The 18,953-nt window shown below is 50.9% G+C and overlaps 1 protein-coding gene across 5 annotated transcripts in view; it reads right to left on the bottom strand.

Annotated features, from left to right (window-relative positions):
* Positions 1–18,953, bottom strand: part of exp (expansion) — a 301,332-nt gene that overhangs the window by 37,643 nt on the left and 244,736 nt on the right. For all 5 annotated transcript variants that reach the window (XM_077661396.1, XM_077661399.1, XM_077661395.1 and 2 more), the window contains exons 3-4: positions 11,187–11,344; positions 2,632–2,704 (exon numbers count right to left, since the gene is read on the bottom strand). In XM_077661396.1, the coding sequence (XP_077517522.1) occupies positions 2,632–2,704; positions 11,187–11,344 (231 nt within the window). The remainder of the gene's footprint in view (positions 1–2,631; positions 2,705–11,186; positions 11,345–18,953) is intronic.

Genomic DNA, 18,953 nt, shown 5'->3' with positions numbered 1-18,953 from the left:
TAACTTTGTAAAGCAACTTTGTGCGAACTATCCCGTTATGTGCAGGGAGTCTCCTGAACGCAATCTGTAACCATCTCCAAGGCAAGCTTTGTGTTCCGACCTTACTTTGGCCAGCAATGCTGCGAGTTTAGCGAGAGTGTTCAGTAAGGCATGTTGCTGGGCAAGTTGGATAAGCATCTTTGAAACTTGGAAAGAATCCACCTTGGCGCAAGTAAAACCATACACACAGAGGAAAGACAAGGAGACAACGGACATGCGCCAACGGACAGTGTTCAGGGAAGCCTTCGTCAAGTCTCTGTACACCATTGTTTTTCAAAATGCTGAATATCCCGACTGCGCATCAAACTGTCACGCCTAAGTTAGGAAGATCTAAAACTGTATTCTCTGTCTGACGTCCTATACAATACGTTAGATCAAGAGTGAGTGTCACAGACAAAAAGCATTAACAGTCAACACGCAGTACTAACACTAAGAGAGTTTGGCCTATTTGCCTCTAGGAAAGTCGACGACATGACGAGTTCGGTTGACTTCTATTAAAGAATGGCAAGTGTGCAGGCTTTCACGCCTGGCATAAGCAGTATAGTTGGCGACCGAACGGTAATACAGTGTCCGTCCATGTGTGATACGCCCTATAAATGGCGGCATTAATTTCGAGCAGCAAGATGAAGGGTCAGTGGCCTTAGATCCCCCATAAAAAAGAAACCAAACCAGAGGGACAAAGTCGGCCAACACTAGAAAACAACCGCAGTGTACTGCATAAGCCGCGGGAGTCCCAGCAGGTCCAACAGGCGACGCTTTCGCATGATGAATTGGGAGCTGGGTTTCCCCCGAGTCACTCCTTCCTCACAAGTCTCCACATCCTGTTCGTGACGCATCGATCGAGTTATCGAGAACTAAGGCGCGAGAATAAAGGGTTAGAGAGCGTGCAGAGGGCGCCACGTGCAGCTCTCGCCTATATGAGCGCACTGAGCCACGAGCCAGTCGTGACTTCCGAGGCTCCTCTGTTCACCCCTGCGTTCAGCTTCACTTGGGCTGACGGTGTAGCTCGACACACTAATGCCATGCGATGAGGCCACCGCAAACACAGAAACTACGTGCCGACTGTCAACTAACCACCAGTTAGGAGGTCGTCAGCGCCTCTGCTCTTGCATCGCTGCAGCGCTGCTAACACAGATCTCGGAAGCCTAATTACGAAGACTAGATCGAGCTCTGCCCAGTTATTAGTTAGATGGCGTTGTGTAGTGACTACATTACGAACCCAGCGGCCTATGCGGAGCGTCGTGCTCAGGGCATGCACCCGGTGTCAAAGAGCCCGGGTGTGCGCTTCAACGCACACCTAGAGTCACGACGAAAGGGGATCGAGTCGTCCACCAGTTTCTTGCAACACTGCGCGCGCAGGCCCTGGTCTTCGGAAAAGGAGTGCGTGACGCGTCAATTGGTCCCCGAGCCCCATCGCTCAAGCTAACGAGCGCGGCAGGCGGCTGGGCCGACGTAATGAATTGGCCCCGGCCGGGCGCCAGTGATGGCGTGCCCTCAAGGTGGAAACTTTGGGCTGGGGAGGAGTGGGAAAGAGGGGTTGGATTTTGCGCGGCTGTTAGGCCAGCGATGGACACCTATAGTGGACGTATGGCGGGTGACCGTAGCCCGCGCTGGTGGCAGGACGCAGCGCGGTTCCCTCTCAGTGAAAGGAGAGCTCCCTTTTAGCGAAGACGCATGACCCGAGCTCAATTAACGACACCCACGTTCGGCCATGGCCCCTCCCATTTATGTGCTGCATATAGGAGTCCCTGCGGACAAGATACGCGGGAGGTCTTCATTTAGAGTGCGCTTCTTGTTGAGGCGTCTTCGAACAGTCCCCCCCCCCCCCCTCTCTCTCTCTCTCTCTACTCTTTGGGGCTAATTATTCCGCACGCGCTGCCGTGTGTTATTCAACCGCCGTCGAATTGGCGGTTGCGGCAATCGAAGGGGCAGTTTATCATTTTGTATCGACCTTATAGAAGGGCAGGTTGTCGCACTCGCTTTCACCGAATCTTAGGAGGCAGGGTACCTAATTATACCCCAAGAATAGAAAGAGAACAGTTCGCGTGGTAGTTATTCGGCACCCTTCTTGTTTTGTCCGCAGATATTGTGTGAATTCTGCGCCACAGAGTAGCATTCCATTCGCGGTGGTTGGCTCGCCAAGCGTGGCATTTCGTGTTGTGGATATGACCTTGGTAGAGACTACATTGAACAAACCTTCTCGGTGCAGATTCGTCTCAGCACTGGCGGTTACCCGTATTTGCTCGCTGGTTCAGTCAGGATTTCTCGTGACAGGCTTGAGCCAAGTGGACACAGCGGCGGGCATTCGGGTGGGAATTATCATAACTACCTAGCCACTAGCCAGATAATATGGCTTCTAGCAAAACGACAGCCGCAGTCGACACTTGGCAAACAAAGAATGATTATTAATTGTGGCCTGTTCTGCCTTGGTTTATCAGCGCTAGTTAGCGCAAACGAGTTCAAGCTTGGGTAGAGCTTCCCCGAACTCGGTCACATGCACAGGGGGCGACTGAATGCTCATCTGAGAACACTGTATGCGGAGAGGCCACACATGGACCACAGCGGGCGAAGCGAGAAAGATTGCGGACTTACGTGGCCGATTTGTTTCTTGATTTCCTCGGTCCTAGGGTCCCGCATCGGGTTGTCGAATCCGCAGAGGCCGATCCTGTGCAAACAAACGAAGAAACGAGTCACGTGGCGCCCTTAAGTTGTGACTCCAGTGAGTGCGCACAAATTCATCTGCCATTGAGGAACTCCATCGCGAATGGTCTCTGAGAACCGCTCCGAAGTTATAACGTGGTTGTCTGTCTTATGGCAGCGTGACAGTAGAGCTGTTTTCACTGTTTTTCGCTATGCTTTAGGTTCTCATCGAACAAGAAACCACTGAGAGTCTTCTGGTTTATGTTTCAGGCGTGTTTAACGTCCCAAAGCGACTCAGGCTATGAGGGACGCCGTAGTGAATGACTCCGGAAATTTCGTACACCTGGCGTTCTTCTGTTCGTACGTAATGCTTGTCCGCAAAGATCACGTTACCCAAGCTGTACATCTAGGCGACATGATTTGACACTTCTGTCTAAGGAATGTTCGTCTTTCTCCTTCAAAATGGAGGAAAACATCCACAAACTGCGGCAAATTCACGATGGAAACTTTTATTGATCGGACAATGACCCGTGCAGAACTCCATACCCAGGACGTCTGACAAGAGAAATTTTACACTGCATGGTTATATCAAAATTCTTGAAATGTTCGGCGTGAGGGCGCCTCTTCTGAGCAGTGAGCTATAAATCACCGTGGAAGCATTAGTATTCAAGGTAAATAAAAGTTTACTGTGAGGCTTTCCAAATTTCCAAACAGCAGTTTATGATGTGTTACAAACCCTCGGCATTGCGTCGACACTGAGTTACAGAGTCCTAATCAGAGGACAGTAGAGAGGCCTTTGTCCTGCAGTGACCGTAGCGAAGTGGATGGTGATGATTGTCGTGATGATGATGACTATCGGTGCTATTGACTTCATCCGGTCTTATAGGCAAGCCGAAAGAGACGATAAAATGGGCCAAATAAAGGTAAAATTGGGCCAGATATTCACTTATGTTCCAAGGGTGGCCAATAAGGGAATATAGATCGACCGATCAATCAATTATTCAATCAATCACTAAATAAATCAATTAATCAATCAGTTCCTAAGCGTTTGCAAGGTGCTGCATGATATTCACATTTAACCTGTGCCACTGAAATGAAGCGCGTAAAACTGGAACCGAACCGAAATGGCATTCACGCCGGGATAACCTTATCGGCAATTAATGCCCTCGATTAAGCGTTGCAGCCAGGCCTGTCGCCAGACGCGGACCGCCAGACTGACGCTGGCATTAAGAGAGTTTTTCCGATGCTTTAGTGCTATGAGGACGATGGTATAGCTATGGCGTTTTCTCTTCCTAGCGTGCTGCAGGAAGTTCGACTGGACGCGCCCGTGGTCTCATCCATGAGGTGAGCACAGCAGCTGCCGATTGTTACACAGAATATTTCAGTGCCTCGAGATAGCTGGCATGAGGCTCCCTTAGAATTCATAGCCTGCACATTCGCGTTTCTTTTTTGTTTTCTTTTGAAATTAAGCTGCCGGAGCTGGGTACTCCGGTCACTCATCCCAAGTCTTGGCAAAGTAAGCGCTCAGAGTGCGTTGCACTCTGCCACGGCCCATCGCTTGGTGCGTGCTGTTCGGTGGGAGCACGGATTTGAGCCAGCTTTCAGGACCTGGTAAAAAATAATCGTGCAGCGAGCGGATTATGAAAGGCACGGCCGCTTGCTACGCCCTCTCCGGATGCGTGGATGAACAAGGCATCTTTAGATAAACGGGGGGGGGGGGGGGGGCGCAAGACCAAGAAGTAACGTGGACACCACAGCAAGAAGCAAAGCTGACGGGACGACGACACCTAGTGTTACGTGCCGCGCACACCGCACGTACTGCTCCTGTACCCACTGAACTCTGCTAGCAGATTATGCTTCTTAGACTTGGAGAATGCCTGAGAGATGCTGCAAGGGAGTTGGCGTGCATCTATATATACTAAGGTATGCACACGGCGACCACACGCGCGCCGCGATGGAAGATGGCGCGGGCCGGGCCCGCGCGTCTTGACGCGGCGTACATGATCTACTTAGGAGTGAAGGCCGTGAAGAGGAAGCGGACAGTCAGCTGAGGCTGCGTCCGGGGGGAAGGAACCGGCCGCTGGCGACGACACTGCGTGGAACGCCGCTGGGCAACGGCGAGGAATATAGAGGGCGAAGGATCGTCACGGGAATTACGCGGGCGACATAAACAAGATGAAGCAACCGAGTGCGCGGCAGACGCAAGGGCTTATATATCGCATGGCGAAGGTGAAAGTGACGGAGGGCCACGTTGCTGCAGGCCTTCCAGCATTTGGCGGCCGCGCCGGTGTCGGCATGGGAGGGTAGCGTCAGTCATAGAAAGGAGAAGAAAACACGCTGCTCTAAAGGTACACCAAGTGCCAAGAGGAACAAAAGCGAAAAATGAACAGCGTAGAGGGATGAACAGGGAAGAGAGAGTGACTGAAGACTCGAGAGGGAAGTGACGATGGCGCACGGGTGAACGGGCTCGAGCGCGCTCTCTTCGGGTTCTCGCTGCGCTGAAGGTGGAAAGTAATGCAACAGGCCCGCAACGTAGAAGCAAGCACAACAGCACAGCCAAACCGGAGGAACGGCGGGCAGACTGGCGCGCCAGCCGACAGGAGCCCCGGGGAAAAGTGAAAGTGACGGAGCTGGATTGGCCCCTGCGTGGAAGAGCGCGGCTGTACGGCGCTGGTGGCAGCTTCTGCCGGCGGTCAAGCACCTCGGCGTGCGGCCGCGCGGTCTGCATGCGGCCGCGCGGCGCTTATTAAATAATTCGCGCGTCGGCAGCGGACCACAGAGAGAGAAGAGACGCACGTCCTCCAAGGAACGAGCGCGATGCGGCTTCGATATATACGAGGCGGCAACCAGGCCCTGCACCGCCTCGCCTCCCCCTCCGGCTCAGCGGGGCGGCGGTAGAGTTCGTGTGAGGCATGCAATGTGGAGATGGTACAGTCATGACCAAATATAAAAGCACTCGTCGAAACAGCGGGTTGGGCCTTACGGGCTCGAGCGAGACGCGCGGGGTGTCCAAATGAGCAATCAGCGCGGCAGGCGCCCGAGCCCACCTTTGGAGCGAAGCTCCTCCGAGTCTCTGTTCGCAGTCAGTGGCGGATGTAAATGGAAATTTCAAGCTTTACCACCCTGAAACGCCGTACGATAGGGGCGAGGGTAGAACACCCCGCGGTGCGCAGTGAGGGTTCGCGGGGTGTAACTGACGTAGAGGAGTTGTTTGGAGGTTGGCGGAGTGTTAGGAGCGATGATTGTTGCGTCTTCCTCGGGTTTGTAAGAGCAAACCGACCGGGCCGAGAATCTCAACGCCAGTGCCGGGATCAACGAACTCAACTTCCGCTCGCGAGGGCTCAACGTTTGAGAAAAATAATACCCGACCGAAGCACCTTCGTGAAAAACGACGATTCTACGCGTGGAAAGGACACCGTTGCAACGGAATGCTTGTCCCGCCAGTCGTTTCGGACCTCAGGCTGCGCTGTGTTTCAAAGCTTGAGGCTGATTGATGGGCGGATGCATCCGTGTTGGATTCGTAGGACGTTGGCTGCCTTCAAACAGAGATTATTTGAGAATGAAACAGAATATCCAATCAATGGAAAGAGTGTAAGTCTGGAAAGATACGTTTCAGCTTAGAGCAACTGTGGACTTGCAAAGTACTTTTTATTTTAGTTTCATTTGTGGGTTCAGCGTGCATCGTATGTGGTATGTGTCACGATTACGAGAGCCTTTTTAATAGCGCACACACTGATGAAATCAGTCTCAGTTGCGGTCATCAACTCAACTGATGCTCTCAATGCAACTGCGTGCACGGCTGTGTCCTGGGTGTTCCGTCGCAGCACTATGCTTAACTCTGTGCGCAATCGCTCGCATTTCAGTTAAAACTTGCTATTCCAAGGATGTTTTTTTTTAATTTTTCTTCCGCCTGTGGAAAAAAATATTTGGATTTTGATGCGCCCATGGATTTGAATTTTTTTTTTCCTGTGAAAGCTTTCGCACACCCGAGTGAAAGCTACAGGAAAGCAACAGAAGAAAAGAATATCACGTCTCCAAAAGGCATGAGAAATAATAGGCGGCGTAACTCGGAATGCGACGACAACCTAGACAGTCAAAGATACTGAAAGAAAAATAAGAAATTGGAGGGAACACTTAAGCTTCGCCTTAAGGGTATGACGCGATAGTGGGTTAGTCTTCACATATACAGAAGGTCATTCCATACTTCACACACATAGGTCCTTAGGAGTTTTCATAACCCTCCTGGAGCAGTGGCGCATGCGGTTAAGCGATGCGCCACTGCACTGCGATGGCGGATGCTCCCAGCGGTGGACCTTGTGCGGCCCGGGTTGCTCTTCCCGAACGTCCAGTCATTGATATAACTGCCACCTGCCCCGGTGGTCAGTTTGCTCACTACCTGGTGGGCAGGTTGTGATGACGCAGCAAGGTCACGTGACCTAGATGGCTCACTTGCCTCCTAGGTTGCTCTCTGGGGACCTCCTTCCAGAGCTACTATGCTTACGATTTTTCGCGCACAACTCCGATGCCGGATTTTCTGGAGAACGGGGTCTTTAACACTATCACGTTCAAACTAAGGAAGGTAATCCATAAAGAAAGGAAAGTGAGAGAGAGAAGAGGGGTTTTTTTTCGAAAAGGGGAGGGGGAGATTGCGAGCTGAACACTCCGCACTGACCGAGACATTCACTTTCACCCCTTCTCAGTACGCAGCGCGCCGATCACGGCGAGGATATAAGAGGCACCCAACGCGGGCATGCCTGATACTGCTACTGCGGACAAGATAACAACGTGCTTCGCAAATGCAGTCCTCGACTGTAGCCACGGGGTGCGAACTATTCGTGGCTATTGATTTCGCTCTGCGACAGTGGACAGGGGTGGTGAGACGCAGAGGAAGGCAGACATCCTGCCCCGGCGAGCAGAGGCACGCGTGCCGAGAGGTGTGCACATGCAAGGTGAGGATGATTACAGGATACGCGCGGGCCGACTTCCAAAGACGAATCGTCAGTTATCATCCGGGGCTGTCTTCGACGGCGGCGGCGTCGACTATGACGGGCGCCGGGTAGGACAGCCGCCTTCGAAGGCGACGCGCGCGTTCCGTATACAGCGAAACCTCGAGACGCCTTATACCGGGGCGGTGCTGCGCACGCTCACTCAACTACCGACTGCGTGCGGTCAGTGGTCCTAAAGCTCCCGGCCTTAGCGGCAAGAGCTGCCCAGTATGTTTCGGCGTACGCATATTTTCTTGAAAATCATGAGACGGCAAGCGAATCTAGGCATTCGCATGAGCAAATATAATAATAATAATAATTGGTTTTTTGGGAAAGGAAATGGCGCAGTATCTGTCTCATATATCGTTGGACACCTGAACTGCGCCGTAAGGGAAGGGATAAAGGAGGGAGTGAAAGAAGAGAGGAAGAAAGAGGTGCCGTAGTGGAGGGCTCCGGAATAATTTCGACCACCTGGGGATCTTTAACGTGCACTGACATCGCACAGCACACGGGCGCCTTAGCGTTTTTCCTCCATAAAAACGCAGCCGCCATGAGCAAACTCCCAGTAGGGAGTTTTAGTATAGTGACCCTATCGGTAAGGGGGATAGAGAATAACGGGGCACCACTGCAAATGCGCTGAAAAATAACACACTATGATTATGACCTAGCGCATGCGCACTGTCGCCTCGCTGTTCTCCTATCCCTTCATAGACAGGGTCCCCCTAATCTCTTAACTCCTAATACCTTGAGGTTGACAGCATAACCGTCGTCACCTCTCCCAAAGTTAGGCCGTACCTACATGTCACCAAGAGCCTCACTGCGCGGATTAGAAGCAAACTTCAAGGCCTCTTTGCTTTTCGACGGTGACTGTGCGTTTCGAAAACCCTACAGATCCGCGAAAATGGGAAGCCGAACAAACGGCATAAGCATCCTTTCTAGTATGCGAATAATATGCCCTCGTTCTAATAGACATCTGATAAATAGGCCTCTCGCTGATAACTACAGAATCGCGCAATTAACCTGCATGAGCACCTCACAAGCGCAAGACAGCGTCCAGAAGCAGACGATGTGGGCGCTGGCTAGCAACAGGGGCGTTCAGCAGATTCATTTGGGCTTCTCAGCAGCGCCCTGATTTGCCCAGCCCTCATCGGTTGCCGCCCAGGCGAGCTTACGCTTTCGCAAGCTGATATAGGTCGACGACGTAGTGTCCATCAAGCTTTACTATGAGACACCTCCCCGCGACGATAAATCTTCATTCCCAAACAAACGGCAGCACACGCGTGCAACACAGTTAACCATGCGCACAGACGCGTGACGAGGAACATCTCTTGCCCCAAGCTGCACAGCTCCGAAACGATCTATTGAAGGTGGATGGAGTGTGTTCCACATAAGTGTGATCGACCCCTGCGGAGGACCGTTGGGAATGGTCGGGCCATGACATGCGAAAAGATGAGAAGTCGTGTGCAAGCTGTGCTAAAGACTCCGAGGACGTAATTTATATGCGCGCACGGCAATAGCGAGTTCACGCCAAAACATTGAAGATCACGCTTCTGCGTCGTCTTTGCCGACCCGAGGCGAGTTGGGGCAACGGCGCGCGAGACTTGAATAAGTAATATATCAAAGCTTCAGAGATTTCCTGCACTTTGTTGCATCGGTTCAAAAGGGCAACTGATTGGCGGGCTGGACGAGCGAACTTAAGCGCTGCGTTAGTCAAGCTGTTGCTACATGAATAGTGGACTTACTCGCAGAAAAAAAGCGACGGCCGCAAGTGTTACAAATTACTTGCTCCGTTATGACCTTCCCGGTTCGACACTCTCAATGCGGGATGGGGTAACGGTTTTTCAAACAGCTACATCTTTCGGGGAGTTTTTGTCTCTCTATAATAAATACACGTCAGTGCTTCATTAGTGAACGAATTTTTGAAAACATGTCGGCCAGGATTGTACTAGCGAACTTAATACAGATGCAGGCTATCAGGCTTGTGCCCGGAAGAACTTATGGCTCTTCATGCGTGCTATTTGACGTTCACATTTAAATAATAGACGGACAGGTATTAAATATCAATGCAAACAATTTGCGAATCATTTATTTAATGTTCTGACGAGTGAAAACACTCGACAGGTGTATATTATGATATGCGAGAAACCCTTTCGCGGTAATGTATGCACATTTGATTGCACTCTCTATTCATTGTGCGTGCCCTGGATTTATCATGCAGGGTAAATCTTCGACTGACGCCCGTTTTCAGTGTAAGACCAAAGCAGGTCTCTGCAACGAGCATTCTAGAACTGAACTCTTAATGCCCGGTGTTCAATCATATCTGCGTATAAGTTCCCGATACTGCAAAGGTGTGTGGTGTAGCCAGCTTTCCTAAGAGCGCCGAAATCTTCTGCAACACATTTAATTAAAAATTGCAGGGTACATCTTGTGCTCAATATAACTTTGCGAGTAATAGTAATAATTGACAAAACTGACGTTGCTCCTCGACTGGTAAACAAGGACGTCACGATTATTGTATTCATATCACTTTGTAATGTCATAACGCTAAAGTAAAACATAACCCGTCGCACCATCGTCGACATCTGGATTTACCTCTGACACTTGCTCTGTCACGCGATTCCGGCTTGAGAAAAAAACTGCGCAAAAGACGAAGGATGTCATGGGTGCTTTACCAACTCGCTCAACTGTCAGTATTACTCCGATTCTGTCGGCGGAACTGGGTCCTGCTTTGCATAATCTTAATGAGCGAGAAATGCTCACGGCAATCTGTGTAACTGCCAGCTGTCCAAGAAAGGCAGAAAGGATCGAGCTACGACAGCTGAGTATACGCGAGATAAACACTTGGGAGCCTTATTCAGTGATGATTGTTTTCACAATTCGTCACTTTACCTCTCAGTCACTAGCCGGTCCGGCCTTTAACACCAGACTTGACGGGTTGTCGCGCTTTACGTCTAGCAGTAGAAGTATTTCTAGAGTCTGACAGTAAACCTTGAGAACAATCATTGCAAAAATACGTTATCTAGTTACGTCAACCTCCCCTGATTTTTCTTCTCGTGCGTTGTTTCTAGAGAATGCCGTGTGTTTATAGGGAAGAGCCTTCTCAGGCAATTTACCGTCTCTGCGATTTAAACAGCTACAGGCTCGCTGAAAACCTCGTGGTTCGTCACCGACCAACTGGTGCACGTGGAAAACAGACTTGATACGGTTTGGATGTTTATGAGGAACGCCGTAGTGAAGGGTTCCGGAAATTTCGACCACCTGCGGTTCTTTAACGTGCCCTGACATCGCACAGTACACGGGCCTCTAGAATTTCACCTCCATCGAAATGCGACCGCGGCGGCCGTGATCGAACCCGCGTCTTTCGGGTCAGCAGCCGAGCGCCATAACCGCTGAGCCACCTCGGAGGCCATTAGACTTGATACGCGAACGCAGAAAGCTGAACAGCTTTGTCTGCCAGTATAGGTGTCGCGGTGCGGGCGGTGTGAGAGATGTCGCCGCCTATGAGGCTCGCATATATCGCACCTGTATCCGTCGAAGCCCTCGTTGGAGCCGTTGATGGTGAGCACGGATGCGCGGGCGTAGGCCTTGGCGACACGCCGGTTGCGCTCCATGCAGATGATCTTGGCCCATATCTCGTCGTCGATCTGGCCCCACTTGTTGAGCACCTCCTGGATGTGGTCCTGCAGAGAGAGAGGGTGTGTGTGTTATACGCTGAGCAAGAGAATCATATAACTCATTAAGTTCTCAACAACGAGACAGCCATGACAAAGAAGCAGGGCTTACGTTATTATTTTACCAAGGGACAAAAACGCAACACAAACAAAAGACCCGAGCCAAATCTCCGGTAGCGCATGGTACGCCGCCAACAAGTGATAAACAGGGGTTTTCATATGGCGCTGATGCTATATGGTCGATAAACATCCGGCGGGGTGAGTAGTGCCATTACCGAACCGATGTGGACTTGGCAGAGAGGTTTCATGAACAGCGCAAGCAATTTTATTTGTCATGCATGTTTTTCACCCCTGACTGATTGCTCTTGTATTGCATGTTACATCTTTGTGTCCACCCTGCTTGGACCTAAGAAAACATCTGCAGTATTGTGTAAATAAGAGAAAAGAGATAAAATGGAATAATCCGAAATGGGGTGGCAGACACGAATGCGAATGCGCTCTACGCCTCGTGGTCCGCATTTCGTAGTGCGTAGTGAAACAGAGGTTTATAAAAACTGACCAATCACTCGATATTGTTCCAATTGCGGGGCGAATATCGAACGGCACATGTTCAACGAAACTGAGGAATACCAATCGCATGAAGCAATAATATATACATTCAGTCGTGCTTAGTCGACCACGTTCCAAGCCCATGCAAGCAAAAGGCGATGCTGCAAAACTGGAGCAACTGAAGACACGTGCCTCAGGTCACCGGCTGAATTGTTAAACCGACGCACCAGGCAAAGCCACTGGAACATTGGTGCGCCCAACGCCAACAATTCGCTCTCGAACAAGTTCAGCTTCGCGGTGCTTTCTATTCCAGTGCAGGCCCTGTGGGCGTGTCTACCAGCGGAGAGCCTCGGTAGACAGCGCGGCTGAATAAACCGTAAATCAAGGTTCCCCTCGCGAAGCCGTTGCACAGCAGTTCCATTGTGAGGCTAAACTGCAGCGCCAGACCTGGAGTGAAAGCGCTTCATTGTTGCACTTACTGCGATCTCCACTTTTTTATTCGAACTTTTCATGACTCCCGCTGAAGACAGAGATAGGGCAAAATGAGCAATAAGGCGCGTCGACAACAGCTGCCGCAGCGGCTGCCCAGCAAAGGCCCACACGAGAGCGGTTGGGAGGGCTCTATCCTGAGCGGTACCCATCGTAAATGACAGGAGCGCCCTAGCTGCTCCGTTATTATTTTTTTTCACTCAATTTGGCTTTGTGCAGTCAGTGCCGGCGAACAACCTCCGTGGCCTCATCTTGCCAGGGTGCGTACACAGCGCCAGGTTCAAGAGGAAAGCCAGTCCGAGACGACGAATGCGTATACACACCGACGTACCCGTCGGCCTCGCCAAAGCCCGCCGCTTTCGAGAGGCCCGCAGAAGACGCCGGCATCGTTCCATTAGCGGTCGATACAGCCTGTTCTGCTCTGTGGTTCCTCGTTTGACCCCTTTGAGGGGTGCTCTCAAATTGCGGGTTGTTGTTGATGTCTACTAAACGCGTGCCTTGTGCGTATGAGGATAGTGATTTCCTCTTATAGCTGGCTCTTACCCACCGTAGCTTCCATAGCGTCGCATGCCACTCGCCTGTTTCCATCCTTCTCCCCTGCTTGCTTATAGAGAACACCCCGTTTGGCAGGTATTAAACCTGCTTTCCATTTGCTTGCTTGTTTTGTTTTTTTCGGGGGTGGGGGTGGGGGGAGGGGATAGCGATCGGTGCGTCGGTATAAATATGGCGGGAGGGCTCCCACGTCCATGTTGATGACTCGCTACGTGGCAGCCGAGCACTCCCACAAAACCTATCTCCGCTGAAAAGAAAGACGCGAACTGCGTGATCTACTGTACTGTCCGCGCAAGCGCTTCCCGCGGACTTGTGACAGCCACAAAAGCCCGGTCAATTATCAGCATTCGCGTCCACGTCACCTGCCATGTGTTGCAGCAATTACTACTGTACTTTTTTGTTTGCAACGTCATACGCTTCATCGGCTGCTCATATAGGTATTAGAGGAGAGAACGGCTTGCATAACGGCCTTTCCCGATCCGCGAAGCCTAACGCCTACGCGGTATTCAAGGTCACTGACTCCAGAAGGTGTTCACGCGCCCTTCGCACAATGGATCGGCCGGCACTTGTAAGTGCCCGAGGCATGCACCTAATGTGTAGTGTGAAACAGGTGGAAGAAATACGAGCAGACAAAGTTGCAATGTTCACAACGATATCTTTCAAGGAACAAACAAAGAACACAAAGTTTCCCTCAGCACGAAGCAGAGGAAGTGGTTCGGAACGACGTAGAAATATTACGGAAACAATCATTGTATCGTGGCATACACAGTTGGGACCGGAAGCACTTATTCATCATGTTACTTCAAGAGCTTGAAGAGGTCATGCAAGAACTGTGCGTGTCTTTCTGCGGGAATAAATAAACGTTAGAGGAGTTACAATATTGCATCGTGGTGGAGACACCCATGCGAAAAACCACATAGTTTGTCAGAAGAAAGTGGGCTGCACGGAGCAACGGAAGAAATGTGCAGTGTTAAGATTTAGGAAAAATAGTAAATCTAGCAGTCTAATCATAAAGATATCAAATCGAAGTAACGTGGTTCGATAATGATAACAGCAGGACAATTTTAACAGTCACAGTTTTTCTAGCGTTCGCAAGTTTCACAGATATGAGTGCCGAAACAAAATGTTAAATCACAAGTGGTACATAAACTACATTAACCTCAGTATAGCTCTGTCTCACCCTTTGAGGGTGTAGGCACGTGTTCACAAATAACGCACACCAGCTTTAAACAAACCGCGTTGTTTCGAATCGACACACTGCCGTATCCAACCATTTATCGCCTAACGCGCATTTTTTTTTTTGCCCGCTGCATGGGGCGTATGTTGCACGTAGGATGTTACGGCTTTAGCTCCAAGTGTGAAGGGTCACTCAGAGACTATGTGAAGTGCGTTATTGTTGAAAAGTTCATTAATAAATGCCAATGCGGGTTGGTTTCTTCGGCGTGCACGCATGTACTCACAGTTGTAGACGTGGTGTAGACTTCAATTCAGTGGCATATTTACGAGATATATTGAACAATATTTACCGGTCTGTAATGCAACTACACGCATCCTTCATTTCTGATGTTTATTAAGATGTTGTCAACAGCTCTATCTAAGCAACATGAGTACAAAAACAAAAAGGCAGTTTTTTTTTTTTTTTGGCGAAAGTTCCTCGCACATATATTGCTGCAAAAGGCGCTTGCAGCGAAGTCGATATAGGCAAGTCAGGGTACTGCGATCACTTGACGGTAGGTCGAATTTTTTGCTGATTATCGCTGGTCCCCTGCAAAAATCGGCTGTAGTGACGGGCCCTACGAGAGCTTCAAGCTTTGAAATACACTGCCTCGTCGCAGGCTCTGCCTCGGTTCGGCCTTCTGTGACGTCGTTTGGCTTCGTAGACCGAGGCGACCTTCGTCGCGTCGCTTTGCAAAGTCTGCGTCCTCACGGCGACACGGACACCGGCCGGCGAGACTCGAATGGATTTCTGCCTCGCTAATTGCTCGCGCAGTGCGCGCGCAGCCATCGGCGAGCATCGATAATGCTGCCGGCACACGGTATACCGGCATACCTCTCTAGGTCGCCGTTAGCGGCCAGACGTTTGCTTTCTTTTCTCCTTCCTTCCCTCCGGCCAGAACAGCGCCCAAGGTTAATAAGCCCTCAATAGTCCACGAGCAAGCTTTCGTGAAATGTCGCCCGCTGGAGAGAGAGACGCGGTACGGGTCCCGCAGGCGCAGTATAGTGTGCCCGTAGCTAAATGCGCGCAAACGCAGCGCGGGAACGTGGCAGAACTGGCCGCCCGCGCGCGGCATTGCTCCCGAGGCAGCGCGGCCGGTCATTTTGTTCTTTCCGGCTTCTTCCGAGGGCGGGTAGTCTCTGCTGTTGCCTTCTTTCTTTTTTCCTTCTTTCGTCTTTGTTTCATTTGTTTTCAACGGGCTTTCTGGGCAGCGCTATGTGAAGTGTGGCGAGTGCGCGCACACACACCGTGCTTGGCACGTTTGCAGCCCGCCTTGGCCCCGATTGGGACCCGCGTCGCAGGAGGCCGGTGCAGGCGGCAATGCGGCGTCGCCTTCGGCCGCAGCACTGCTCGCACCTGACCGTCGCGGGAGCGGGGGTCCGCAGACGTGTGGCGCACGGGCGAGACGTGTTTGGCAACAGCGTTGGCAGCCCCTGTGTGCGTATGGGGCTAACTGGCAGCGGGTCAGAGCGGCTGTCTGTCGCACTGGCTTCCAGGTCCGAGAGAGAGGAGTGCATGCATGGAGCCAAGTCGGGGGTTTGTTCCCAATCTTAAGCCAGCAGGCTGTCTTCATAGTGGAGGTTTGGAGCACAAATGACAAGGGTCTTTTGTGAAGGCGGCGACGAAAACAAGAAATTGAACGAATAAAAGGTTTTCATACGATAAGTCATTCGCTGTGCACGCGTTGAAAACGCCTGCAAACGTGGACGGAATGGATCGTTGAAATGGCGACCGGAGACTAAGGAATAAAAGCACAAGCGTAGCGGCCCCCTTGAAAGAATCCCGTCAGTAACCAGCGAAGGTCAATGACCTTTTGCTTATTTACTCCATCTCATTGCCCCTACGGCGTGCGGGAAGGAGCGGTTATGTAAACCTAACGCTTAAGACGTTACTTGTAGACAGGCTGCCCAATGGCCCGAGGTGCTGAAAACGAAAGCATTGAAATGACGACAGCCACAGCGAAAGACCGCAAGTTTAACCTCTTGTGACGAATCCATGTGACAGCCAGACTTATACACATTGCAGTCGCTTAAGCTTCTCGCGCGCGCATGACAGCCGCAAATCAACGTAACGCGTCCGCTACTGCGGCGTTCGCCCTTGGGAAATTCTGTGCGGCTTCTTGCGGTGCCTACGGCATTAGTCCCATTTCAAAGTTACCGCTGAAACTTGTGCCGCTTTAACCTCACAAACCCCGAGAAGATAGGAAAATGGTGTAGCAACTCTCGAAGCAAACGCTGCGCACCAAAGTTGACTGGATCGTTAGCTCAGGGTACCAAGTATAGTTCCGGGTTTCAGGCTATTATAAATTTGCGTGGCTGCTCGAGCTTTACCAGCCTTTGAAGTGAAGTTGATCAACATGTTCAACAGATATCGATCTCCTAGGCGGCCTGCCTATCAGTAGCTATCGCAATAAAAGCGTCACCTAGAGAAAATGCCATCGTTCTATAGGGCCTAAGCATTCGCAATTGAAAGTTGTTCAGTTTACATAACCGTTTAAAAAAAGGCCAGAGCTTGAAATCATTAATCCAGTGAAGCGGCAAAAAAATAAGAAACCGTGTGAACTAGGCGGGCCGCAACGTTGCATCAGAAAGCGTGAGCCGGGCGTCGCCATATCTCTTATGGCGGTTTGAAATATCCTTGGCTGCACCCTTCCGCGCACGCATTTGTCATTATATCAGTTATTTTTTTTTTGTCGTAGGCTGCGCTTGCCTCGCCCTCGTGTAATTAAGATGACGGTGCAAAAAAATGAGAGGGAAAATTATGCGCTCAAAAAAAAAAATCAACGGCACGAATCCAGTGCGGGGAAAAAAAATAATAGCGCAGTTTATTCAATTAGCATTCCCCAGCTTAAACACTGGCTCTCGGTTTCGTCATTGGCGCCTCATTATACTTTCGTCTCCCGACCGCCCCACACTGCAGCACAACGGCCTTGTGTACACGCATTTATCCTCGCTTTATTCCTCTCCTTACTGCAAGGAGAGCGGTGGTCCGAGCCGAAACGTCCTTGTCCGGCCGCCACCGCCGCGGCGTTCGTGATAAAAACCTGTATTGACGGCGGTCGGGGCCTCTGAACTGCGTTTTTGGAGCTCGCTCTACTCTCTTTCTCACTCTTTTACACCCTCTGCCACGCTCTCTCTTCTTTTCGCTCTCACACTGTGTCTGCGTGGTTCGATTTTCGACCACTGCGGGGCGCAACGCTTTCGGTCCCCTCAAGCGTGGCGATGACTTGAATGAATTGTGCGCCGCCTGGGGAGGAACATAATGCATAGGAATACACGTATGAAAACTCGGTGAGTAGGGCAGTGGTGCGTGAGCTGTAAGCGGCTTATGCGTATTTCGCAGCTATGCGAGCGACGACGTAACTCATGCGTGAGTCGGTGAAACGAAGCGCGGAGGCGGCGAAAAGAGAGCCGGAGAGAAATTTCGACGAGGCGTGGGAGATTCGCCCGAGGTGCAGCACAACACTCGCAGGTAGCATGGGCGTCTACTGCGGAGGGGGTTTTTAGGCGGGTGCGGCTGCGCGGCAATTTGCGGCGGATGGTGGTGGAAGGCCTACAGGCAACCTCCGTCAGGTTCACGTAACCAACAGTAGAAGTGCGCGACTTCTGGCGCTTTTTGTTTGTTTTAATTATTTTAAACGTAGTTATGCAAACGACATTTTGACTTGAACAAAACCAGGGAGGCCCGAAAAAACTCGCCTGGTTACTACGAGCGATCGGTCAATGTTTTACTAAACGTGATTTGCGCATAATGACGATTCAGCAACAACGCCGAGTTAATGTGCTGCCTCTATAGACCGACAGCAGCGAACGCACTCGCATGGGTGTGGTGGTAGCATTTATGCTATGCCTCTAGGTACTCTACCCCTGTTATACAGGCCTAATTTATGGACTACTAAGCTGGCAACATTGATCTCGGTTTTAGACACCAACTGATTTTAACCCGTGGATGCTCGTACCATGAAATCGAAACTTACAGGAAGCATTCCGTCATTGGTTTAAGGTGAAGGCGGTGCTCAGACGTACAAGAAGTACAAAAAGAACTGTGCTGCGCAAACTTGAGTTGGTCGTTCTCACGGGGCAATGATGGCGCCGCAGGGGTTTCGCATTCTCCTCGTCTCATCCATGTGCGACCGTCAAGACACCGATACGCAAGGGAAGGGGGGGGGGGGGGGGGCATGGAATGCATTGCTATGGGTACAACTTAAGTCTGCAGTGAAGCTCCGCCCACATTCAGGGGCCGGCGCACAGAATTCCTCCACGACAAAAACTAGTCCTAAACAAGGAGCTAACCACAAGAAAAAAGCTACAAGCTCTAAAATTTTGATACCTGGCTTGTTTAATGAAGTCAAACGTTAAAAACCTGATATCGTTTAATTTTGTGTTACGTTTACTTTTGTGATTTCGTTTACTTTTGTAGTACAGTACGCCGCGGATCGTGGCCCAGGGTTAACAACTGCTGTTTTCTTAAGTTGTATCCCGCTATACTACAGTGCTTGTAGAGTCTGTAGTCTGCTTCTTGGGATTCGCGGGACTACAGCTCGTAAATTGCGCAACTTAAGGTGTTTCCGCACACCGCGAAACGCAGCTCGCTACTTTTGATGACGGACTAAGACAACAAGTACACTAAATGCCGATGTGCAAATCAGATGGGGCCGAGCATTTGCAAGTCGCACCATCTCGGCTTCGAGCGCGCAGCTGTCTGCGTGACTCGCGCGTGCTTCTTTAGTGTTCAGGTTGCTCCACAAAGAACTTATTACGATGACATCGCGACATCCGAGACGACGAAAACTCAAGACATTTGCCTAAAACT

This window comes from Amblyomma americanum, chromosome 4, assembly GCF_052857255.1.
Source record: "Amblyomma americanum isolate KBUSLIRL-KWMA chromosome 4, ASM5285725v1, whole genome shotgun sequence".
NCBI classification, from domain to species: domain Eukaryota; kingdom Metazoa; phylum Arthropoda; class Arachnida; order Ixodida; family Ixodidae; genus Amblyomma; species Amblyomma americanum.
This window is presented reverse-complemented; position numbering and strand designations above follow the sequence as displayed.